The 21,169-nt window shown below is 31.3% G+C and overlaps 1 protein-coding gene across 1 annotated transcript in view; it reads left to right on the forward strand.

Moving 5' to 3' along the window:
- Positions 1 to 15,454, forward strand: part of LOC106468083 (ran-binding protein 3-like) — a 57,342-nt gene extending 41,888 nt beyond the window's left edge. Inside the window, exons 6-10 of the mRNA XM_013928484.2 lie at positions 1,373 to 1,478; positions 3,207 to 3,325; positions 5,477 to 5,588; positions 6,307 to 6,443; positions 13,145 to 15,454. Coding sequence (XP_013783938.1) covers positions 1,373 to 1,478; positions 3,207 to 3,325; positions 5,477 to 5,588; positions 6,307 to 6,443; positions 13,145 to 13,444 — 774 coding nt within the window. The 3' untranslated portion in view covers positions 13,445 to 15,454. The remainder of the gene's footprint in view (positions 1 to 1,372; positions 1,479 to 3,206; positions 3,326 to 5,476; positions 5,589 to 6,306; positions 6,444 to 13,144) is intronic.
- Positions 15,455 to 21,169: the final 5,715 nt, after the last annotated feature.

A 21,169-nucleotide genomic window follows, 5' to 3' on the forward strand; every position in this document is an offset into this window, starting at 1 on the left:
TTGTAATTGGGATTTTAGTTTCATAAAAGATATCATTATTATTATTAGTAAAGTTTTTATAGTTTTTGTTTTTGGTTTTAGGCATTTTTTAGTGAAAACAATTACAAATTGTTATTGCTTGCATGTGATTTAAGCCTGATTGGTTGAAATGTTCTATGAATTTTCACTGTCATGGGAAAATACTGCAAATGAGCCAGAAGTTTGTTTGTCAGTCATGTTTCACAGTGCCTCTGATCTGAAGAAACATTTACTAAGCATATTTAGTAATTTTAGTGACTCATTGTCCATCACCAATGCCAGAGTACCAGATACACATGCGTGGCTTGTTGAATCATGCAAAATGTGTTCTACAATTAACATGATAAAAATGTAAAAAAATGCTTGGATGATTAAATTTGTATAGTTGTTGAATACACAAACTATCATTTTCTGCTTAGGTATTCATGAGAAACATTGTTTTTCATCTGATTAAAAGTAGAAATAAAATTATTTGTGAACATCTTATGAGAAGAATCTTTGTGTGTAATATTTGAAGGAAAGCTGCAGAGGACTTAATGTTTCATTGTCCTGATTATGTGTCATATGTGATACAAAAAATTCAAAGATCTAAATAACCTTTTAAATTGCCACTCAAATTTGGCTGTGTGAGATGACTGAGGGCTGAGCATAATTTAGAAGCTAGGGTGCTTGAAATGTGAATGCAAAAATTCATGCTTTGTGACCCATTTCCACAAAAATGTACTACACATTTTGGGGTGGTGGAGGCCACTATAAGAGTGATGGTCAAATTCTCCTAGTCGGTCAGACAATAGGACTCCAAGAGTTGACAGTGGGTGCTGTTGACTAGCCTCCTTGCCTCTTGTTTATTAGTCAAAATTAGGGATACCTAGTGCAGATATCCCTTATGTTGCTTTCTACAAATTTTGAACTCAAATAAACAAACAAATTTAAATACATGTATGGTTGAGAGACATCTGTAAGTAAAAAAAATGTCCTTTTAGTCTCTAGTCATAATATGTATTCGGACATCATCTAGGTACCTTCAATATCATTGAATGGTGTCTTCTTGTTATGTTGTGGCTTTGAAAGTAATTAATTATAACTGGATTGTACAAGCTGAGGGAGCAAGAAAAGAGTGATTATAACAATTTATATAAATATCAGTTGGCATCACCTTAGTGTCCAAGTAATAAAAGTCAAGTAACTCAGTACTAAAACTAAAGCGGATTTGAAATTTAACAGTGAATGTTTTTTTCTGAATTTGTAAAGCATTAGCATGATATTCGTTGTGTGAGATGATAAGACCACATTACTTCAATATGTTAGAACCTAAATGGTACTCCAGTATCCCCGTTTTAAATTTATTATCCAGACTTATGAAGATCCAGGAAGTGACTCATCTTCAAGCATTTCCAATCAATTAAATTTTCAGGCTTTTCAGAAAAGTTCATCAGAAGATGAAAGACAAGAATGCACAGGTATTGTTACTGAACTATTCTTGTGGGATATTTATTCTAGAACCTATCCATTAAGATGTTGCTTCTTCTTCAGTTTATCTGTCTATTTATCTATTTGTAAATACATTCATGTACCTGTTATTTAAACCATATATATATATATATATATATACACATACATACATACATACATATATACACACACACACACACACACACACACACGTATCTGTCTCCACCAATCCTCGTTTACTTGTCTGTTCATCCATGTTCTTATTAACCTGTTTCTTAGACAAGATATATACTTGTTCATCAAACTGGCCTTTATAAACCTGTGTTTTCATCTATACAGCGAACTATTCCTTTGCCTGTCCATCAGTTTATGACTTATTTTTATTTTCGTTTAAACTATAAACTTTAATTCTTCTTCATCAGTTAATATACTTGTCAGTCAATCTATGAACTATGAAATGCCATATTGTTTTAGTGGCTATGTATTCACTTTTTAATTAAGATAACTAAACAGATGTGTAAATGGTGTAATTATTTGAAATAAAAATTAGTTAATTGAATAAAAGTTTGATAATGGATAATTTGAATTTTCCTACTTTTCAGTAGCTTTCAAATAATTATATGAAATAAATCCAAAAGATTTAATCCCAAGTGAAAAAAACAAAGATAGATAAGTTTTTAGACTTCAGTTGTTATTATCTGTAATCAGACATTTTCAGGTTAGGGAGTTGTTTTTTAAACAGCTTAGAACTTAAGCAGAATGATGTGTTATTACTTAAACCTATTTATATATATGTATATATTATATATAATCTTTTGATTTCATTATATTTTTATTTATTATGATACTAAAGCACACAGACAAGGTTGATATCTTGCTTGAATGTATTAGAATATTCGATTTCATTCGTGTAGAATAAATAGTAGTATAGGACAAAAGTTAAAAGTATTTTAAATTTTTGATGTGTGTATTTCCTTCCAAGTATATTCCAAATATTTTATATTAGAATCCATTGTGTACTGGTCAAAATTTTATGATAATAGTGTTTAATTTTTTGATAAATGAACCTTACATTAATAATTTAAGAAATATTTTCTAATGTCATCCAGGGATGATAGTGTTTTTGTTGCTAAGAATATTCATTTTGAGTTACATAGAGAGTAAACATAAAACAAAATCAGGTGGGGTGAAGCCAAGGTATGCTGCTGACTAAAACCAGATATCCCAAATAGAAATGGCATTAATCACTTAAACTTAAGATGATTTATTCAATGCTCTAGTTTTTTTATACCTTTAAATCATCATACATTGTTTAGTTACTTTTTGTATTAGTTTCAGCTTGAATAGAAAGAACATTATCATTGTTCCATTGGCCATTCATTACTCAGTCTAAGAGAGAAATATAAAATAAAATTAATCTCAAATTAAATTAAGGAATTGGGCAGTGATGTTCTCCTTCTTGCACTGTCCCTGCTTGTGAGATAAAATGTGATACACTAGAACTATTCTGGACATTGCTTCCAATTGTAATTGCCATCAGGTCATATTGATATTGTCTGAGTATGTGCTGCAGATATAAATGACCCTTTCAAAAGGCCTACCTCGCATCATTATCTGAACACAACACCTTGATGGAATGTTATAGGGACATTTTCTTGTTACTGGTCTCTAAGAGAGTGTAATTAAGCATTGTTTATGTTTTGTAAACAAATCTCTAAGGCTATATGTGGTGGTAGGGAAAACAGCCAAGAGTTTGACAGAATCAGCTGAAGAGTATCAAGCTAGACAAGTTAAAAGAAAGTATGAGGAAGTTACTGTGGTAACAGGAGAAGAAGGAGAATCCAATGTTCTCCAGGTAAGATGAAATGTTTTATCCTGTGAGTGGTAGAAGCAACTGAATATTTTTGGTTTAATTTGCATAGACTCGTAGTGATACGTAACTCACTCGTGAGACAGTAATCCTACTCTCCACTTTTCGACTCATTTCTCTTAACAGTACAAGTTTTATCAGATTTTAAATGTAATGTAATGTTATGACATAAATCAGCATTGGTTAAAATGTAAAATGGAACTGTTGACTTTACAGTTTAGTGCATGGTTTGTTTATATACAAATGTTTGTTCTTTGTTTTAACACACAGCTGTGGTCTCTCTTTAATAAAAAAAATAGGAGTCGAGACATTTGGATCTTTAAAATAGTAAATTTAAGTCTTCATAAACTAGAAATGTTTACTGAGATAACATGTAAATAATACAGTAAAACTTTTTATATTCTGCAACTTTATTGCTATTGCAAATTTAGATCTTACAGCTAAAAATAATAATGATTGTTTCTGATACCTTCAAAAATATTCTTGAAAATATCACATAACTTGCTATTCATGTACATGTGAGTAAAATGCATACCAAACTGTAAGTTGGTCTGTATTACTAACTATATTATGTCAAGCCTAATTAAAACAACAGCAAACAGTTTTAATTGTTATATTCCATGTCGAACATAGCAGCAGGTTCAAAGTGAAAGGAACTTTTTAAAAGTAGGACTAATTCATCAAAGTACCTCAATGTTACTTGTTGAACTCACTAGGTTTAGAACTCCATATACTGCATCCCATTATTCATTGTGCAGAACATGAATAAACATTTGGAGTTTTACAGAACTTCTGTTATTTTTGTGTACTGTTGGTATGATATTTTAGGAGCATAATGGCTTATTTTAATGCAATCAACATTCTTGTTAAACTTACACTCAGCTGGCATTTGAATCTTACAATATTAATTTTATCTGCTAAATTATTATGAATTTCATTATGTTTCTTTAAAAAGACATTTGTTTTTAATAAAAACTTGGCAAGTATTTAATTCAGAAATTAGGGGAGAAGGTCAGCTTGCTTTCTCTAAATGCAAGGATATTTTATATCTATCATAAAGTAACTGTTATGCCTTCATCCCAGGATCAACAGATGCTTATTATTATGGTAAGTGGGATCTGTTTCTGTTTAATTTATGAAAGTTACTTTTGTAGTGGGAAACTATTAGCTTGCCTGTGTGTAAATTCACTAAAATACTCTGTGGTTTGTTTAAAGTAATGAACACTTAAAAAAACAGTGACCCTGACCAAATCATCATTTAGAATTTAATGCCTTTCTGTGTAGGTGGGCTGGAAAGTGGATGTTTATATGTTGTTGTTGTTTTGGAGCTTAATCCTACATTCTCCTGTTGTTCATTCTTTTCATTACAAGAAACAAACATTAGTATCAGAGTTTTGTACTTACAAATGAAATATGTTCTTATCACAGTTTTAACCTGGAGACTTAATACTGTCACTGGTAGAATTTAATTACTTAGCTTACTTCTAGTAAACTTCTTTCCAACTTGTGGTGTGCAGTGATTTTTTTTATGGTCAGTAAATTACAACTCTTTGTATTAGTATAAATAGTAAGTTGTTGTCAATTTTTTCAATGCAGTCCTGAAAAGCTACTAGACATTCACGTTACTAGCAACATGTTGTGAATGTCACCCCAACTAGATAATCATAGTAATAATAATAATGTATAATATACAGTGAAAATGTATGAAAAACTCCAACCTATGTAGATAATCACAATAATAACTTACTATATACTCCAATGTATCTAGATAATAACAGTAATAATAACGTACTGTATACTCCAACTCCAACCTATGTAGATAATCACAATAATGATAATAACATACTACATTCTCTAACTTAGCTTGACAACCAGACTAATAATAGTTTATGTTGTACTCCAACCTAAGTAAACTTTAACATTTAGAATTAGAGTATATAAGATAGTTTAATTTATTGCTTTGGTCACAGTTATGAAAATAATAATGTAGTATGGTAAATTAGAGTACATACAATAGTGATGTTGCTTTATTTGCTCAAGAAACTTCATCATTTAAATATATATAAATGTGTATTATTTTAGTATATCTGGTGAAATAAATTGCATTTACAAGGTATAGTCATAACTTTTTTTCAGATCAACTGCAAACTTTTTGCATTTGAAAAAAATAGTTCTTGGGTAGAGAAGGGCCGTGGTATGTTGCGACTGAATGATCGAGAGGTGGATGGGACATTGCAATCACGACTCGGTAAGATATCGGTCATTTATTGATGTTCAACTGTTTATCATTGCACCTGCAACATGTGGATTTATAGTAAAAGTTGTGAAACTTTGAAATTGTTATTAGGTTTCTAGTGGTTTTGTATTCAAGGGAAACACATGTAAACAAAGTGTGTTAACACTAAACAGAGTGAGTTTATTAATTAAGAAGATGCAACAAGCCAAACATATCTTATTTATAACCAGCTGTAGCATTCTAGTTACAAAACTCACATGAAGTTATAATTACTTTGTGTTAACTGTCAAAATACTCAGTGTATATAATTTACCCAAAAGATTTGATGGAATCTCTTACTTTCAATATGAATACATAAGAAACCCAAGCAGTGATTACTAGGGTTAATTTATATATTCAAGTTGCCCCCCCCCCTACAGTGGGTCGACAGTAAGTCTGATGACTTATAATGCTAAAAAAACCTTGGTTTGATGCCCTTGGTGGGTACAGCACAAATACTCCATTGTGTAACTTTGTGCTTAACAACAAAATAAACAAACATATTTAAGTGTTTTTATTTTGTTGACACATGCTATTAGGGATCTTATAACAACTAAACTTGTAAACCCACAATAAATTTTGTCTAGAAGTAGTTTTGAAAACATATTGGTATTGTATTTGTTTTTTGTGGTAATGTGAACAGTAATCAGCATAGATTTTTTCAATATTAATTGAATTACTCTGCTGGTAGTGATGCGAACCCAAGGTAGTCTACGACTAGTACTCAACACCAAAGTGTGGGCAGGAATGTCACTGGAACAAGCTAGCCATAAAACTATTCGTCTTAGTGCAGTGGAGACAGATGGAGTCAAGGTTTATCTCATAATGGTAATAGCATCACTTGGAACTCCCTTTTACATACTTTTGTATTTAGAAACATTTCTTTGTAAAGCTAAATACTTTTTTTATATCCGGTATCAATTTGGTAGTTATCACTACGAACAAAATACTTCTAAGTATTAGTGGGTAAAAACTGTCACTTTATGTAGCACTTTATTCTAGTTTTTTATATTTGGTTATGTAGTTAATTTTATGATGTATGTAATCTTACTTAGAATGTTTACATGAAAGATAATTATATTATTATATTCTTGGTAACACGAGCTAAGAAAGATTTCTCTGTGTGTTTGAACCAGATTTAAGATCACTACAACATTAGAAGTCTGTACATGTTATCTGGGGTTGGAGGGGGATTTAGTAGGTGAAAATAAAAAAAAACTGTCTGGGTAGAATTTATTTATTAATGATAAGGTCTACTGTAATTCATTTCAAGTTATGTACATTCTTAATGTATGCATTATCTGTATGATAGTAGCACCTGTGAATTTACACTTGTAGGATGACGCACAAGAACTGGTTCAATCCCTGCTCTTATACAAAACCAAAAATATTTTGGTTTACATATTATCATCATTACACACAAGTATTTTTTTGTGAAAGCCTAAAGGCAAAATGTCAAATTATGTAAAAATATTTTAAATTGTTTTGCAATTAATCAGTATTCAGTTGATCTATTCATACATCTTGTGCTATATAATTAAAGAAGGTAATGCATCATTAAATCACAATTATGTATTATTGTAAAAACAAGTATATTTTGCTACATGTTTTAGCCATATTTGTTTTTGCTATCATTAGGTAGAATGAAAATTGACGAAACAACAGGAGCTGGGCATGGCCAGGTTGTCCAGGGTGTTTGACTTGTATTCTGAGGGTTGTGGGGGTTGAATCTTGTTACTGAATATGCTTGCCTTTTCAGCTGTGGAGGCATTATAAAGTGACAGTTAATCCCATTATTCATTGGTAAAAGAGTATCCCAAGAGCTGGCAGTGGGTGGTGATGACTAGCTGTTTTACATCTAGTCTTTCACTGCTAAATTAGGGATGATAAGCTAGATAGCCCTCATGTAGCTTTGCATGAAATTCAAAACAACTGAGACAACAGAATATATACTATATTAACATAAACTTTAAAATACGTGGCAATATAAATTTAACATTCTATTTAAATGAAACAGCACCAGTACATAAACACGTGTGTTTGTAACACATACACCCAAATGAATACAATTAGAGGACTGAAATTCCAGGACCTTTGTCTTTATGTAAAGAAAAATCTGTTTAACTATTTCCAGTGACTTTCTTACATTCAGTTCAGTGTAATTACACAGAGAACAAACTAATTGATCTTGTTCTATAAAATTTGGCAGTTATACTTAATATAATGTTTTGCAACAGATGATAAAATAAAGTTTTTGTTTTCCACTACAAGTTTGTATTCATTCAATTGATATTTTGTTTTACAAATTAACTGGTCTATTTTGTCTTCACAATTTATTTTATAGATTCTGTTTTTGTCCAAAGTTGTTATCTTTTAATGAAGGAAGAGGATTACAAAGGTCTAAAAAAAAGAGGTCTATAAGCAATTTGCAGTCTATATATTTAGAAAAATGTTTTCCTATTTGGTTTGAAATCTCGGAGATTTAAATAGGCAAAGAACTTTATCTTCTTTTTTTATATAAATCATTGTCGTGAGATCAGACAATTCATCTTACGAGTTAATTTGTTAACAGCTTTATCAAGGATTATCGGGTCATATCATTCATCTTTAGCCACATTCTTAAGAATTTATTGAAGAGATCAGTATCCTAAAAAAAATACAAAAACTTAAGTTAATAGTATGAAATGCACGAACATTTTTAGAAAAAGTGTGACACAAATCTACTGCAGAAGGTTTCTGAAAAACTGATATTTGTAGGAAAAAATCAGTTCTTAGTTACCAAAACATCCAAAAAAAATCAGCTGGTTTATTTTTGTTTGTTTACAATTGTAAGTTTAATATCATCATGTGAATTGTTTAATCAGTGTAAAAGTTTGTTTAAATTGACGTCACCATGACTTCACACTACAAACATAACCACCACATATCTCAACCAAATTTTGGATTAAGTTACAATTGGGAAGAATAATGGTTGAAAAAAAATCCATGAAAATTTTCTAAAGTAATGGGAGAGGGGGGGATACAACATAACTTTGGGGTAAACCTCATAGGTAATTATTGAAGTTGAGAATAGAATTTATTTACTTGAAGAAGGGGGATACAATATAACTTTTTGTGAAGTTTACAATATTGCTAATTTCAAGTGGAGAAGTGTCATCCCTAATTGATCTGTCTTCAAAACAGCAAACAGCTTCATTCAAGGGGACTGAGGTAAACCTAAAGAGACCATAATGTTATTATGGGATTGTTTTAAAGACTGGATTTGATTAATAAAGTGTTTTGAATCTTTAATGGAGTAATTATGTTGTGAAGATAAGAAAGAAAATTTATTGTTTGTGAATTTAGCAAGGAGATGTGATGAGTTAATACCTTAATGATTCTTATTTATGATGAAAATGTCGTCTCATATATTATCAAGCTAACTGATGATTCTTAGAACAAATGTGATCAAAACATGTGACAAAATATCTTTGATTTTGCAGTAATAAATAATTGTGGTTAATCAGTATTTAATTCCCCTCTTGTAATGTGTGAAACAAAAACTGTTAGTGTAGAATGAGTAACAGTACATTTTTCAAACCAGGATCACTAATAGTAGGAACACCAGAAACTAGCTGTAAACATGTAAGTATACATTTCAAGACTGTATCAGAAATAGACACACCATAAATGTACTGCAAAAGTATTCTTAAATCATAATTATGTAATAGTAAAGCCATCATAAACAAGCTGTAAAAAACATATTTTTAATTGACTTAAAAATATTTTATGATTGTTATTTTGTCATGATATACATTTATTCAATGTAATTCACAAAGAAAATTAAAGAAATATTCCAACTTTCATTTTTGTCCAGTTCCAGCTTGTGTAAATATATTTATTGATTTTAAGCCATGAATATATATATTTTCATTTTCTATGAATATTCCAAAGCTCAGGGTTTCATTTACTACGAAACTATCATCCCTTGAAAATATAATGCTTCATGTGCAGTTTTTGCATGATTTCCTTTATTCCTTGTTCCCCAGTGGGCTACCAATAAGTTTATGGACTTACAATGCTAAATTAATCTAGGGTTCGATTCTGCATGGCGTACAGACTGCAGGCCCATTGAAGGCTTTATTACCATAACTCTCTAACACCATTTCATGACATCACAGCATTGATCTGAACAATTACTAATGAAGCTCGTCTTTGAAAATATCTTGATATAAATATATTATAAGATGTGTACGTCAATGTAGAGTAAATAAAGTGGGCTGACTAGTAATTTGTGTCCTCTTAATGTAGTGACTGCTTGGAACTTCTGAAGACACAATCTAATTTTAATCATAAATTTATATTATTTGAAAGGTAAGCACAATCTAATTTTAATCATAAATTTATATTATTTGAAAGGTAAGCTTAGTTAAATTTAGAGATTACAATATGTGACAGCAAAGTATTACAATGACTCAATTCTCTATTTATTGAGTGTTATTGTCAGTGTATTGTATTTAAAAAAAGCACATAAATATAAGAAGTTGATTTTGACTAAGAATATTGTTGGAAAAAATAATTATGATACATGATGCCATTTTGAAAGCTGTCTTTTTCAGGTTTGTGTAGGGTATCGACCAATCTTTGTCAGGTTTGTGTAGGGTATCGACCAGTCTTTGTCAGATATGTGTATGGTATTGACCAATCTTTGTCAGGTTTGTGTAGGGTATTGATCAGTCTTTGTCACGTTTATGACTCATAGCTGGATGTAGTGACTGGCAAAATAAAGTATCGAAAGAAGTATGTTATTGACTGTCACTTAAGTTGAAATTGACCGGACATATAAAATGGAACTTTCCCATTAATAATAAAAGAAATTACCTTTAATGCTTGTTTTTGTTTTTCATGATGATGAGTCACTATGTAATTTTGGGGATTTCTTGTCCTGAAAGATGATAACAATAATTAGTAAATTACATCATTTTTAAAGCAGAAATTAGATACAATTTAATGAGTTTGAACTAAGTTTCAGGAAATTTGTTAAGAATTTGCACTGTGAGAAAGAAAACAATTTGGGAATGTCATTGACATAGATAAGGTTGAACCAGTATCAGTGGTGTTAAAAACACCAAAAAAAACTGTAAAGTATATTTTTTTTAGATCAGGATAAGTAATAATAGGAACCCCACAAACAAACTGTGAATTATTTTTAAAACCAGATCAGAAATAATTGGAACATCATAAACAAGTTGTAAAGTATACTTTATATACCAGATCAGTAATAGTAGGAACATCAAAAGTTGTAAAAATGTACTTTTTAAATCAGAAATAGAACATCATAAATAAGCATGGTTGGTGTGAGTAAAAAACTGTGATTAATATTCTTATTAATTTCTTATAAATATTGATATTATTTTGGGTTATTTTGAGAATATAATATATAACTTGGTTTATTATGCTTAGATTGTAAAATTGTTTAGTCACTTAGTAATACCAGGCATAGAGAATGTTTGTTCTATTACCATGATTATAACAGTCTGCAAGGCTTAATACCTAAACTCAGGTAATGTGGGCTTTGAGGTTTTTTTTATTTTGTAATCCAAACTGCACATATTCTAATTTCAGATAATAAGGCTTATATTCCATTAAATGCTGCTTCGTGATTTTTTCTTTGGGAAATTTGAGGGCTTATAATGGTAAATGTCAGGCTTTGATACCTGCAATGACCAGAGAACGAGTAACACATTCTGTAACTTTGATACAACAAATGGACAAACCATTAAAAACAGCTTAGGCCTAAGACTTAAAAGATAAATTCAAGTCACTATAGACTTATTACTATAATTCAGAGTTCACTTTGTAGAACAGGCTTAGGAATGTTACTGTGTTAGGCCTTGTAGACTGTTAAGGAAGGTTATAATTATAAATGTTTGCTTTTAGTTATTAATCTCAGAATAATTGATTTTACATTAAGAATATATGAAAAATTCAAACTTGGTATATTGTAAAATATAACTTCAATTCAATGCTATCAAGGCCTAAACCTCTGAAATAAAAATTATCTTGAATAATAGGCTTAGCATTTAGCCTTCATTATATTACAGATTTTTTCAGAAATGTAAGTCCCAAAGAAAAGGAATATAACAACAACAAAAGAGGACATTAGAATACAGAAATATTTTACTTATTTATTTTATTTATCTCTATTTTGTCATTACTAAAGCTTGGAGTAGGTAATTCACGAAAGTACATGCAATTGAAACAGATAAGTATTTTAATTATTTATCTATCATAAAAGAACAAACATGGTAATTCATGACATTTTTCCCAAGATTATTTTGCATTTCATACTTCTTGGTTTCCAGATGTATTATTACTTTAAGTAAAGGCAAAACTAAAGTGACAATGTTAGGGATAGCAGTGTAGATAGATACTATTATATTTTGTTTTAGCTTTCCTGAAAGAAAGTAACTTTTTTAACAAATAAACCTACTAAAAAATTGATACATTTTAATATACTTAATCTATAACATAGTTCTTATTATTTATTATAATATTTTCAAACATTAAATGTACAACACAACATTTCAAGTAATATTTCATACATTTGATGTGAATGAAGCAGAAATTTTGGCTTGGTAAATTTCACTTATCATTTAAGAACTGAAAATGATAATCTCAACTTAAGTTGAGGTGATTATTGGAGGGAGGAGAGCTGGTGCTAAGGATGGTGCCAAACTCCAGTATATAAAACTTAAGTTGAGGTGATTATTGGAGGGAGGAGAGCCGGTGCTAAGGATGGTGCCAAACTCCAGTATATAAAACTTAAGTTGAGGTGATTATTGGAGGGAGGAGAGCTGGTGCTAAGGATGGTGCCAAACTCCAGTATATAATAGCAGTAGAAATAACAGTTCTTTCATTTATATTGGGTACTTTGTGTTAACATTAGTAAATAAAAAAATGATAATAAAACAAAGATTGTACACAATAGCAAATAATTGAATGAGAAGTAGAAGTAGTTAAATTGGGATCAGTTGCCACTACGTGGTAGGTGGTACTTAGTTATGTGCTGTGACTGGAATCCTTAAATGGAGGGAAGATAGCCTGTGCATTGGCCAGTGCTGAACTCCTCTATGGTGTAAACTAATCAATTAAACAAGTTGTAAAAGTATATTTTTTTAATTGGGATCAGTAATAAGAGAAACACCATGAACAAGGTGTAAAAGTATTAGTCTGTTAATCTTCACAAGAATTTTTCTGTTGTCCTGAAAATTCTGAATCTAGAGTTTTCTAGTGTTGAAATTTGCAGTGGACTGTTCTTTCCTTGTTTTGATATAATGGGAAAGTACTTCTTCCTCTCACTACATCTATCTCCTGTGTTGCAGGAATGCGTATTGGAAGTGCAGATCAGTCACGGAGCTCTTGTTTATTCCTTAATGTACAAAGTTTTTTGTTTTATCAGGATACCAAAAACTCTTGATTAGACATAATCTCATTGATAACTGAATGTAATAAGCATTTGTTAATGAGTTTCATTTCTTTTTTTGTAGGCAAATCCCAAAGATGCAGAGCAGCTTTTCAGTGCCCTGGAATGTCGAGTGGCTACTTTAAAATCACTTGATGATAATTGGAGTGTTAGCAATCTAGCTACACAAGCATCAGTGGGTTCTTACGATGATGATGACACCACCACATCTGACTGTGAATCTGAAGTAAAAAGGCCTCGACATATGGAAGGTACCCAATCAGGAGAAGCTGATAGCACTACAGGAGTGGCTCCACAGCTCCGCCTACAGCACACCCCACCTCCTGAAATTGGCATTGATTCTAGCAGCAATGCAAGCTTGTAGTGTACCACCTGTTATAAATATATGTACAAAATCTTACATTCAGTTACATTTACTCACTTCTGAGTTTCTAGTAAATATTATAGTTTTCTTACAAACCCAGATATGTGTTTTGTGTTTTTGTAGCATCTTTATTTCCCTGCCAAAAATAAATCAGAAAAAAATCAGCATGAACTGCAATCATATAGGCATTTTTGAGGTTATTCTGAAGTGAATTCAGTGTATTTTAAATAGACTTCAAAACATTAAATATTTTTGTGATTTGTTCTAATTTTAATATTTCCCAAAACATGGAAATGTTATAGAATACAAAACCTGGAATAATTTTGAAAGTACATGATTTTTTTCTTTGGTTTTTAACAATAACTTTCTGTCTTGTGTGTATGTAACCAAAACATATTGTGAATAAAAACTTGTAACCAATGGGCATATTTTGTTTATAGTGTAAAAATTTCTAAGTAAATAATAAATGTTTTCTACTCTTTATCTAAAATTACGATATCTCCTTTGAAGTTAAGATTTGCAGTATTAAACATCCTTTGCCTATTCCTTCAAAGATCGTACTAAGCTGTTTTTGTTTTAAAAGTTCACTTAAAGTCTGATCAGGATGTCAGTTTAGATTAATGTCTTAGAAAAAGAAATTGTTATACCTATTTCCCTAAGAGAATGATACTACAGTGTTGGTAAGAAAGTACGTATAGATAACATTATCTGAATGTTTTAGTCCCATTTTATGAGATCTGTTTATTAAGTGTCAAACCTTTCTTGTGTAATAGTTGATGCAATTTTCTATTCAGTTTTGACTCTCTTTCTAGGGTAGAATGTTTAGTTTAACTGTACTTTTCATTAAGTTTAAATTTCACTGAGTCTGCATCAGTGCTTGGAGACTTTTTAGTTTATTTTAATGGTCGTTTATAATGGTAACAGTTAATCTCTTTTTGAAAGAAATACAGCTTACAATAACTTGAGTTTAGAATAATTTACAAGGGTAAAATTAATTTTAAAAATTAATTAAAAAAGCACAAACAATTCCCTAATAAAAGGATTGCATCCTCATAAATGTAAAAGTTCTTACACTTCTTTGATTTTTTTGGTTTATGAACATTTTGGTATGTTTATTTTTGGCCCCTGCAGTTTTTTTTATAAATAATATTTGATAGCATTTTGGCAAAAATCTGAGTGGACTTTTTGGTATTTTTTGCAGATAATAATAATAATAGCTTAGAGGTTTTGCTATGAGAATTTATGTAAAGTGTAATCTACTTTAAAACTTGTGAATGTTTCCGTGTACTCAGTTTTGTCTGTGCAGAAATATTTTGATGAGCATTAGAGTCTAAACGTTTCGTTTTTTAACAATACAATTTATTGTATTAATTTCTTGTCTACTCAGTTCTTATGGGAAGGTTTATTCTTGATTAAAGCAGCAATTCTCTGTTGTTAATATTGTATTTAATCACCTTTAATCATTCTTCAACATCTTCCAAGTTATCTTACATAGAGACAAACCATCAGACTTTCGAACTGTAATGTTTTCTATATTAATAAATAAATAAAAACTGAACTTCAGTCATATAATCTTTGCAAAGTTCCACACTGGTAGTTATCGTGGGTTATAAATATGAGAATCTGAAACCCACCAGATTGCACATGTAGTTGTGAGAAGTTTATTCTTGAGTTAAATTTCTCTTTATCCCAATTTTTTGTGTATGTTTTATAATGCCCCTTTTTTTCAGTAACCAAATGAAAGTGTATGAAACTTTTATTAACAAAATATTTATTATAATTGTACCAAATAATAATAAGGCTTGCGGTCACGTGCTTTATCAAATGATTTAATAATGTTTCAATTTAACTGCTTGTTTATCAAAGGGGCGTACTTCGTACACTTGCTGTTTTTATTCCCAGGGGCCATATAAGCATATTTTGACAAGGGCTTGTCGTACTGAATCCAGTGTCGTGATTTGTAGAGCCTTGAATAAAATATGTACAATAAATCCATTTCTAAACTTTTAATATTTCGTCAAATTTTCCGATTTTTCCCTTGTTCCTGTGAATACAAAATGCCTGGTTATAAAAGGGTTAAGTTACATTTATGAATATTTGGGAGTCATTATTGGTCATTTGTTTTCTATAATGACTTAAGTAGATCACGATCAATAGATTTTAGTTATGAACAAATTTATTAGGAGAGTAAAAAAAGCACATAAGAAATATAACAATTAAGTGGTGCAAAATATTCTAATATATTTCCATTGAACGTAATTTCCAAAATGTAAAGAATACAAGTGACGAAGAAAAGTGAATTTGGAAATATTTACTATTGATCTTGGATACATCGCGTTTTAGGATAACCGTTGTGTAATTAGGTAGTCTTACTAAATCACTCTTAGTTATTGGAGCTTTAATTGAAGACCATTGTAAAACTGTTTACGTTCTTCGTAGTCTTTAATTAAAAAAAAAGATTAATTACTGAAAAGGTAAAAGAGTCTTAATTAAATATGAAAATTTGTTTCAATCAAATGAGACACAAATAAGAAATAGTCACTTATGGCTTCCCGCTATTAATGGATTACAAATTGAATTACACCAGAAAGATTGAGTGCATCACACCCTCAAATATTGACCATCATTTGGCTATCAAGTGTTAAAGAAATCATGAAGTCTTACAGCGTGTCAGTTATATCTCATGTTTTAGACTCGTATAGATGGATAATTACGGATATGATGGTTAAAATATAATTCGTGACCTATTCTTAGCGGCTTGGTGTTACTATCTTTATATATATATATATGGGCCCAGTGTGCTCCACCCCCTCCTTAGTGACACGCTAATAACCAGGTTTCGATACCCGTGGTGGGCAGAGCACAAGTAATTCATTGAGAAGCGTTGTGTTTAACTACAAACAAAAATGATCGGGTGTTGCCAATTGATTAGTGTAGCCAAAATGTGAATCTATGGATTAATGGTCTGCGTACCGTTGGCGCGAAAACGTATCTCGCATTTTGGGATTATGGGTGTGCTTTTAGAGTGACAATCTAAAATCCCACTAATTGGTCAAATAAGAATAGGCGGTAGGGACGCGAACGTTCGAAAATAATTCATCTATGTTTATAAATAAAACTATTATGTTTCGTCTGATGAACGTTTCGATATGAATTTTTTGTGGCTTTTAGTTTTGATGGCGTTGGTGTGCTGTTAAGCGCAAAGCTACTCATTGGCCTATCTGTGCCCTTTCCACCATTTTTAATTTTGAACTCAGTTGAGTAAGTAACTTTATAAATCAGTACGTCAAGGAATTTTGCCAAACAATGCTTGAATAATTTATATTCCTTGTGGAATTTTAAATTTACAGAAATTATTTACATGGTTTATTTGAAATGTCATTGTTTATTGTTTTTACTTTAAAATTCTAAAAAATAGAATGCGTTTGTATGACCTTCAGAAAATTAACAGGTTGATTAGTCAGAAAAATATATTAAGAAAGAGAAATATAAAATGAAACACTTAACCTTTGAAATGCTTTATATCCAACTCATGTAACGTAGCTGGCGAAGAAGGTTTCTGTCGTTTTTGTAAACGATCTTGTATTCTTTAAATGAATTACTAAATCATTTATTACACAAGACATTTTGTGCGTGTGTGTAAACATCTGACGGAGAAGAAATACGTCGAATGTACAGAAAGTGATAATAAAATGAAAGATGTTTTATCGTTTGTTTCAGTATGAATTTTACATCACAAATTGGAGAAGAAAAGAAAAAAAAACAATCAGTTCAAGTAACCCTTATAGTAATTCTGTTACACATTTATATTTTTCAAAAATAATACTCATCACGATGAAACTTAGTCGAATGGACGGCAACTGGCTGTTGTAGAAACACAAGTGTAGAGGACGACGTTTCGAAAGTTTTTTTTTTTAATTTCGCGCAAAGCTACACTAGGGCTATCTGCGCTAGCTATCCCTAATTTAGCAGTGTAAGACTACAGGTAAGGCAGCTAGTCACCACTGCCAACTCGTGGGTTACTATTTTACCAACGAATAGTGGGATTGACCGTCACATTATAACGCCCCACGGCTGAAAGGGCCAGCATGTTTGATGGGACGGGATTCGAACCCACTGATTGCGAGTCGAGTTCCCTAACCACCTGGCCATGCCGGGCCCGTTTCTAAAGTCTTTCGTCTTCAGGTCTCTACATTTGTGTTTCCACAATAGGCAGTTGCCGTCCATTCAACTAAATTTCATCATGAATTCTCTGCCTAAACAATCCATCAAATAACACTCATCACTGATTACTTAGAATTCTGGTTCTCTAGGAATGACAATAATAAAACATGTATATTTGTAATTTCTAAATTTTTTTATTTCTTAAAATTTATGTTTATCATATTCGGTTGGTTAATATTTTAGATGTTTTAATTAAAACTATTAAATTTGCATATAAACTGATGGTTCAAACATTACATGAAGCATGACACCTATCGGTAAAACCTATAACTATACAAACAAAGAATAATTCAATATTATTGATCCAAAACCATCACAATAGTGGTTCAAATATTTAGAGAAAACTAATGATATGGAGCAGTACAAAATATCCAATTTAAATTAGAGCCCACTGTGACAATTAGCTTTTCAAAAATTATTTTGAATTTTTGTGTGAATGCAAAACAAAAGCAGTAAGTATCTTGAGAGTTGATAATTTCCTCAAGGAACCACTAGGAGTGTTGGGGAAGGAAAATGATAAATTGGTAAAAAAAAATATTATTTATTAAAACACAGACAGCAAATGATTCTTACATCATAACTTACTGAAGATATTTTTCTATGTGAATCATATGTATTAGGCATAAATGCCGCATGTGCATCTATTATAGTAAACGGAAACTCACTGTGGTATTATCTTATTGCTTTTAAATAAATAATGCTGTTTGTATTTACATAACTTACCCTATCAGATGTTTTTGTATTTAAGTTGTGTCATGATATAAAAGACTGTTTAGTTTAGATATTATTGATTAATATATTTTGTGAGTGAATATTTTATGGTTGTTTGGGTTTTTGTTATAATATGAGAGTTAAAAGCAGACAACTGTTGGAAATTGTGTTTATAATTCATTGATGTTGAGACTATCGATTGTCGCGTGCAATACATTGACGTCGAGAATATTGAGATTGCTGGAAGGCGGGCAGACGATTAAGTAATAAACATACAAATAGTTAAAGATGAGTAGAAACAGCAGACAGACAGCGCAAACGAGAGACTAGAGAACAGGAAGTAGAAGTACGTCCAAAGAAAAGGTTAGAAAACAAAAGTTGACCGTCGTAGGAGTGAATAGCCTAACGGTTGATATGTTAAAGTGAGATTAACAGTTTTCTTACACTTTAGGATAATAATTTGTCTTGTTAAAGGGTGTTCTGAAGCAATTGAACCTGTCTGTGTGGACTTTGACAAAAAACAAACGATTATTGGAAGTAGGCCTAAATACTAAAACGCAGACGAGTATCAGAAGCTCAGGATACAATGCAGTAACTCAACGAGGCAGAGTAAACGAATTAATTACACACAGAACACTAGAGCGACAGAAATAGAGAAAGGTAGTTCGGCTTGTCAACTGAAATTCTAAAACAATTGAATAGGCCTAAGTGAACTTTTGACAAGAAGAAGAGAACTACATATATAGTGTTTATGATATGCCTATGATATCTAAAGTGTAAAGAATTTGTTGTACATACGTTTAACTTGTTCAGAATATACATACATTATTTTGAAAACAAGTGGAGTTTCGTGTTGTTCATTTATCGCCAACAAAAAGTTCTTCAGTCACTTAGCCGTCCCTATTTTATCATTGAAAGGTACCTAGTCAACTCTTTTTACCTCCGAATAGTGGGACTGACCGTCACATAATAACGCCCCAACAGCTGAAAGGGCGAGCATGTTTGGTGGGACGAGGATTCTAACTAGCGCCATGCCAACCCAGTCATTGAAAACTTATTATAAAACGTTATTAGAAGATTCGGTATTGTATTTTCTATTTGAAAGGCAACCTTATGTGACAGAAGGGCTAAGTGACCAGGTCAGAGACCCTAATGTTCAGGTATAGCCGTCTGTACCTTAGAACTTAAGAGTAGCGCCCACTGCTTACACGACTACCTTCAGGCTTTTACTGCTGAACGTGCTCATTGGAATATGGTGAGGATCAGACTTTTGATCTTCTGATCCTCAGCCCAGCATGCCCAATAATTAACAAAAGGTAAAGGAACGTTTGATTTTAAGTTTTGATACAAGGTTTTATTTGTGGAATGTAACTGAAAAAATAGCAAATAACAAACTTCAAATATTACATTTTTCTTTCAGCAAATTTAACGCCAGAAATTGAAGAATATAATGGTTAGGAATATAAGTTATTTTTTTCCATTTTATAATGCCGTAAGTATAGCCTAGTGGTTAGCAAATCAGGGTTTTTGAGTCCTAAAATTCATGGTTCGCAATCCGTTGCTGCAAAAAAACACTCTGTACTTTGGGGTTGTGAATGTGCTATATATATAAGAGTAACAATTAAACTTGCAAAATATCAAGCTGTAATGATTTAATGTACAAACAAATGAATACCTTTAGGAAATATTGGGATTGCTCTTTGTGATACTATTGTTATATTTTCTTATTAAAAATTTTTGAACAGTTGTTGTTGTTTGTTATTCAGCACAAAGCTACACAAAGGTCTATCTGTGCTCTGCCCACCACAGGTACCGAAACCCGGTGTCTAGTGGTATCAGACGTTAATTATTTGTTTTGAAAATTTCAACAACTTCATTATGTTTATGTTTCGTAGTTAGGATAGTGTTTCAGATCCACAGGAAATAATGGTACACATGTACAAAGTATTATATGTAAACTACGTTTTTTTTGTTTTTTTTTCGTATATCAATAGAGAACAACACCGTACTGTAATTTAGTGGCGACGTAGCGCAACATAAAAAACATTTTCGAAGGGATGGGTTATGTGCTCTAATGAATAAGCTACATATACAGTACAACTTAGCTTATTTAAAGTATCCCAATTTGAGCAACATGCAGGTACGTGTTTATTTTTTACGATGCTGTATTTTGCAATTAAAGATCATTACTATTACACGATTACAATAAAGCCAGTGTAACTAGCTAGGTTTATGCTGTTCAAACGCCAGGTTCGCTTTCATCCCGAAAAAGTACTTGGGTCGCCACGCCCCCTAACGGTTCAGCGGAAAGTCTGAGGGTTTATCACACTAAAAATCGGGTTTTGATAATTGCGGTAGGTACAGCCCAGATAACTCATTGTATTGTATAGCTTTGTGCTTACTAATAACGAAACAAACAAAAACAAATGGATCGCCATGTGATGAATTTTATCTTTGTTCTCTGTGCTATGATCTGTAACGGGTATGTTAAGTAATCAATCCTCCTATGAATTGCTCAATCAATTACTTAAAGAGTTCAGTTGTATGTTTAACAAATGGAAGTGTACTATATTTCTATGACTTTCAAACAGATAAAATTTATAACGAAAATGTTTTCAGGAGCTACAAGAACTTCTAAAGAAACAAGTAACAAACTTACAAGTCTGTGGCTTATACATTAATGTTGTAAACTTCCTATCACAAATCTTTGTTCACTACTGCAGGAGTTTTTTGTTTGTTTTGTAATTAAGCACAAAGCTACTCTATGGGCTATCTGTGCTCTGCCCACTA

Source organism: Limulus polyphemus, unplaced genomic scaffold (assembly GCF_000517525.1).
Source record: "Limulus polyphemus unplaced genomic scaffold, Limulus_polyphemus-2.1.2 Scaffold2864, whole genome shotgun sequence".
Classification (NCBI taxonomy): domain Eukaryota; kingdom Metazoa; phylum Arthropoda; class Merostomata; order Xiphosura; family Limulidae; genus Limulus; species Limulus polyphemus.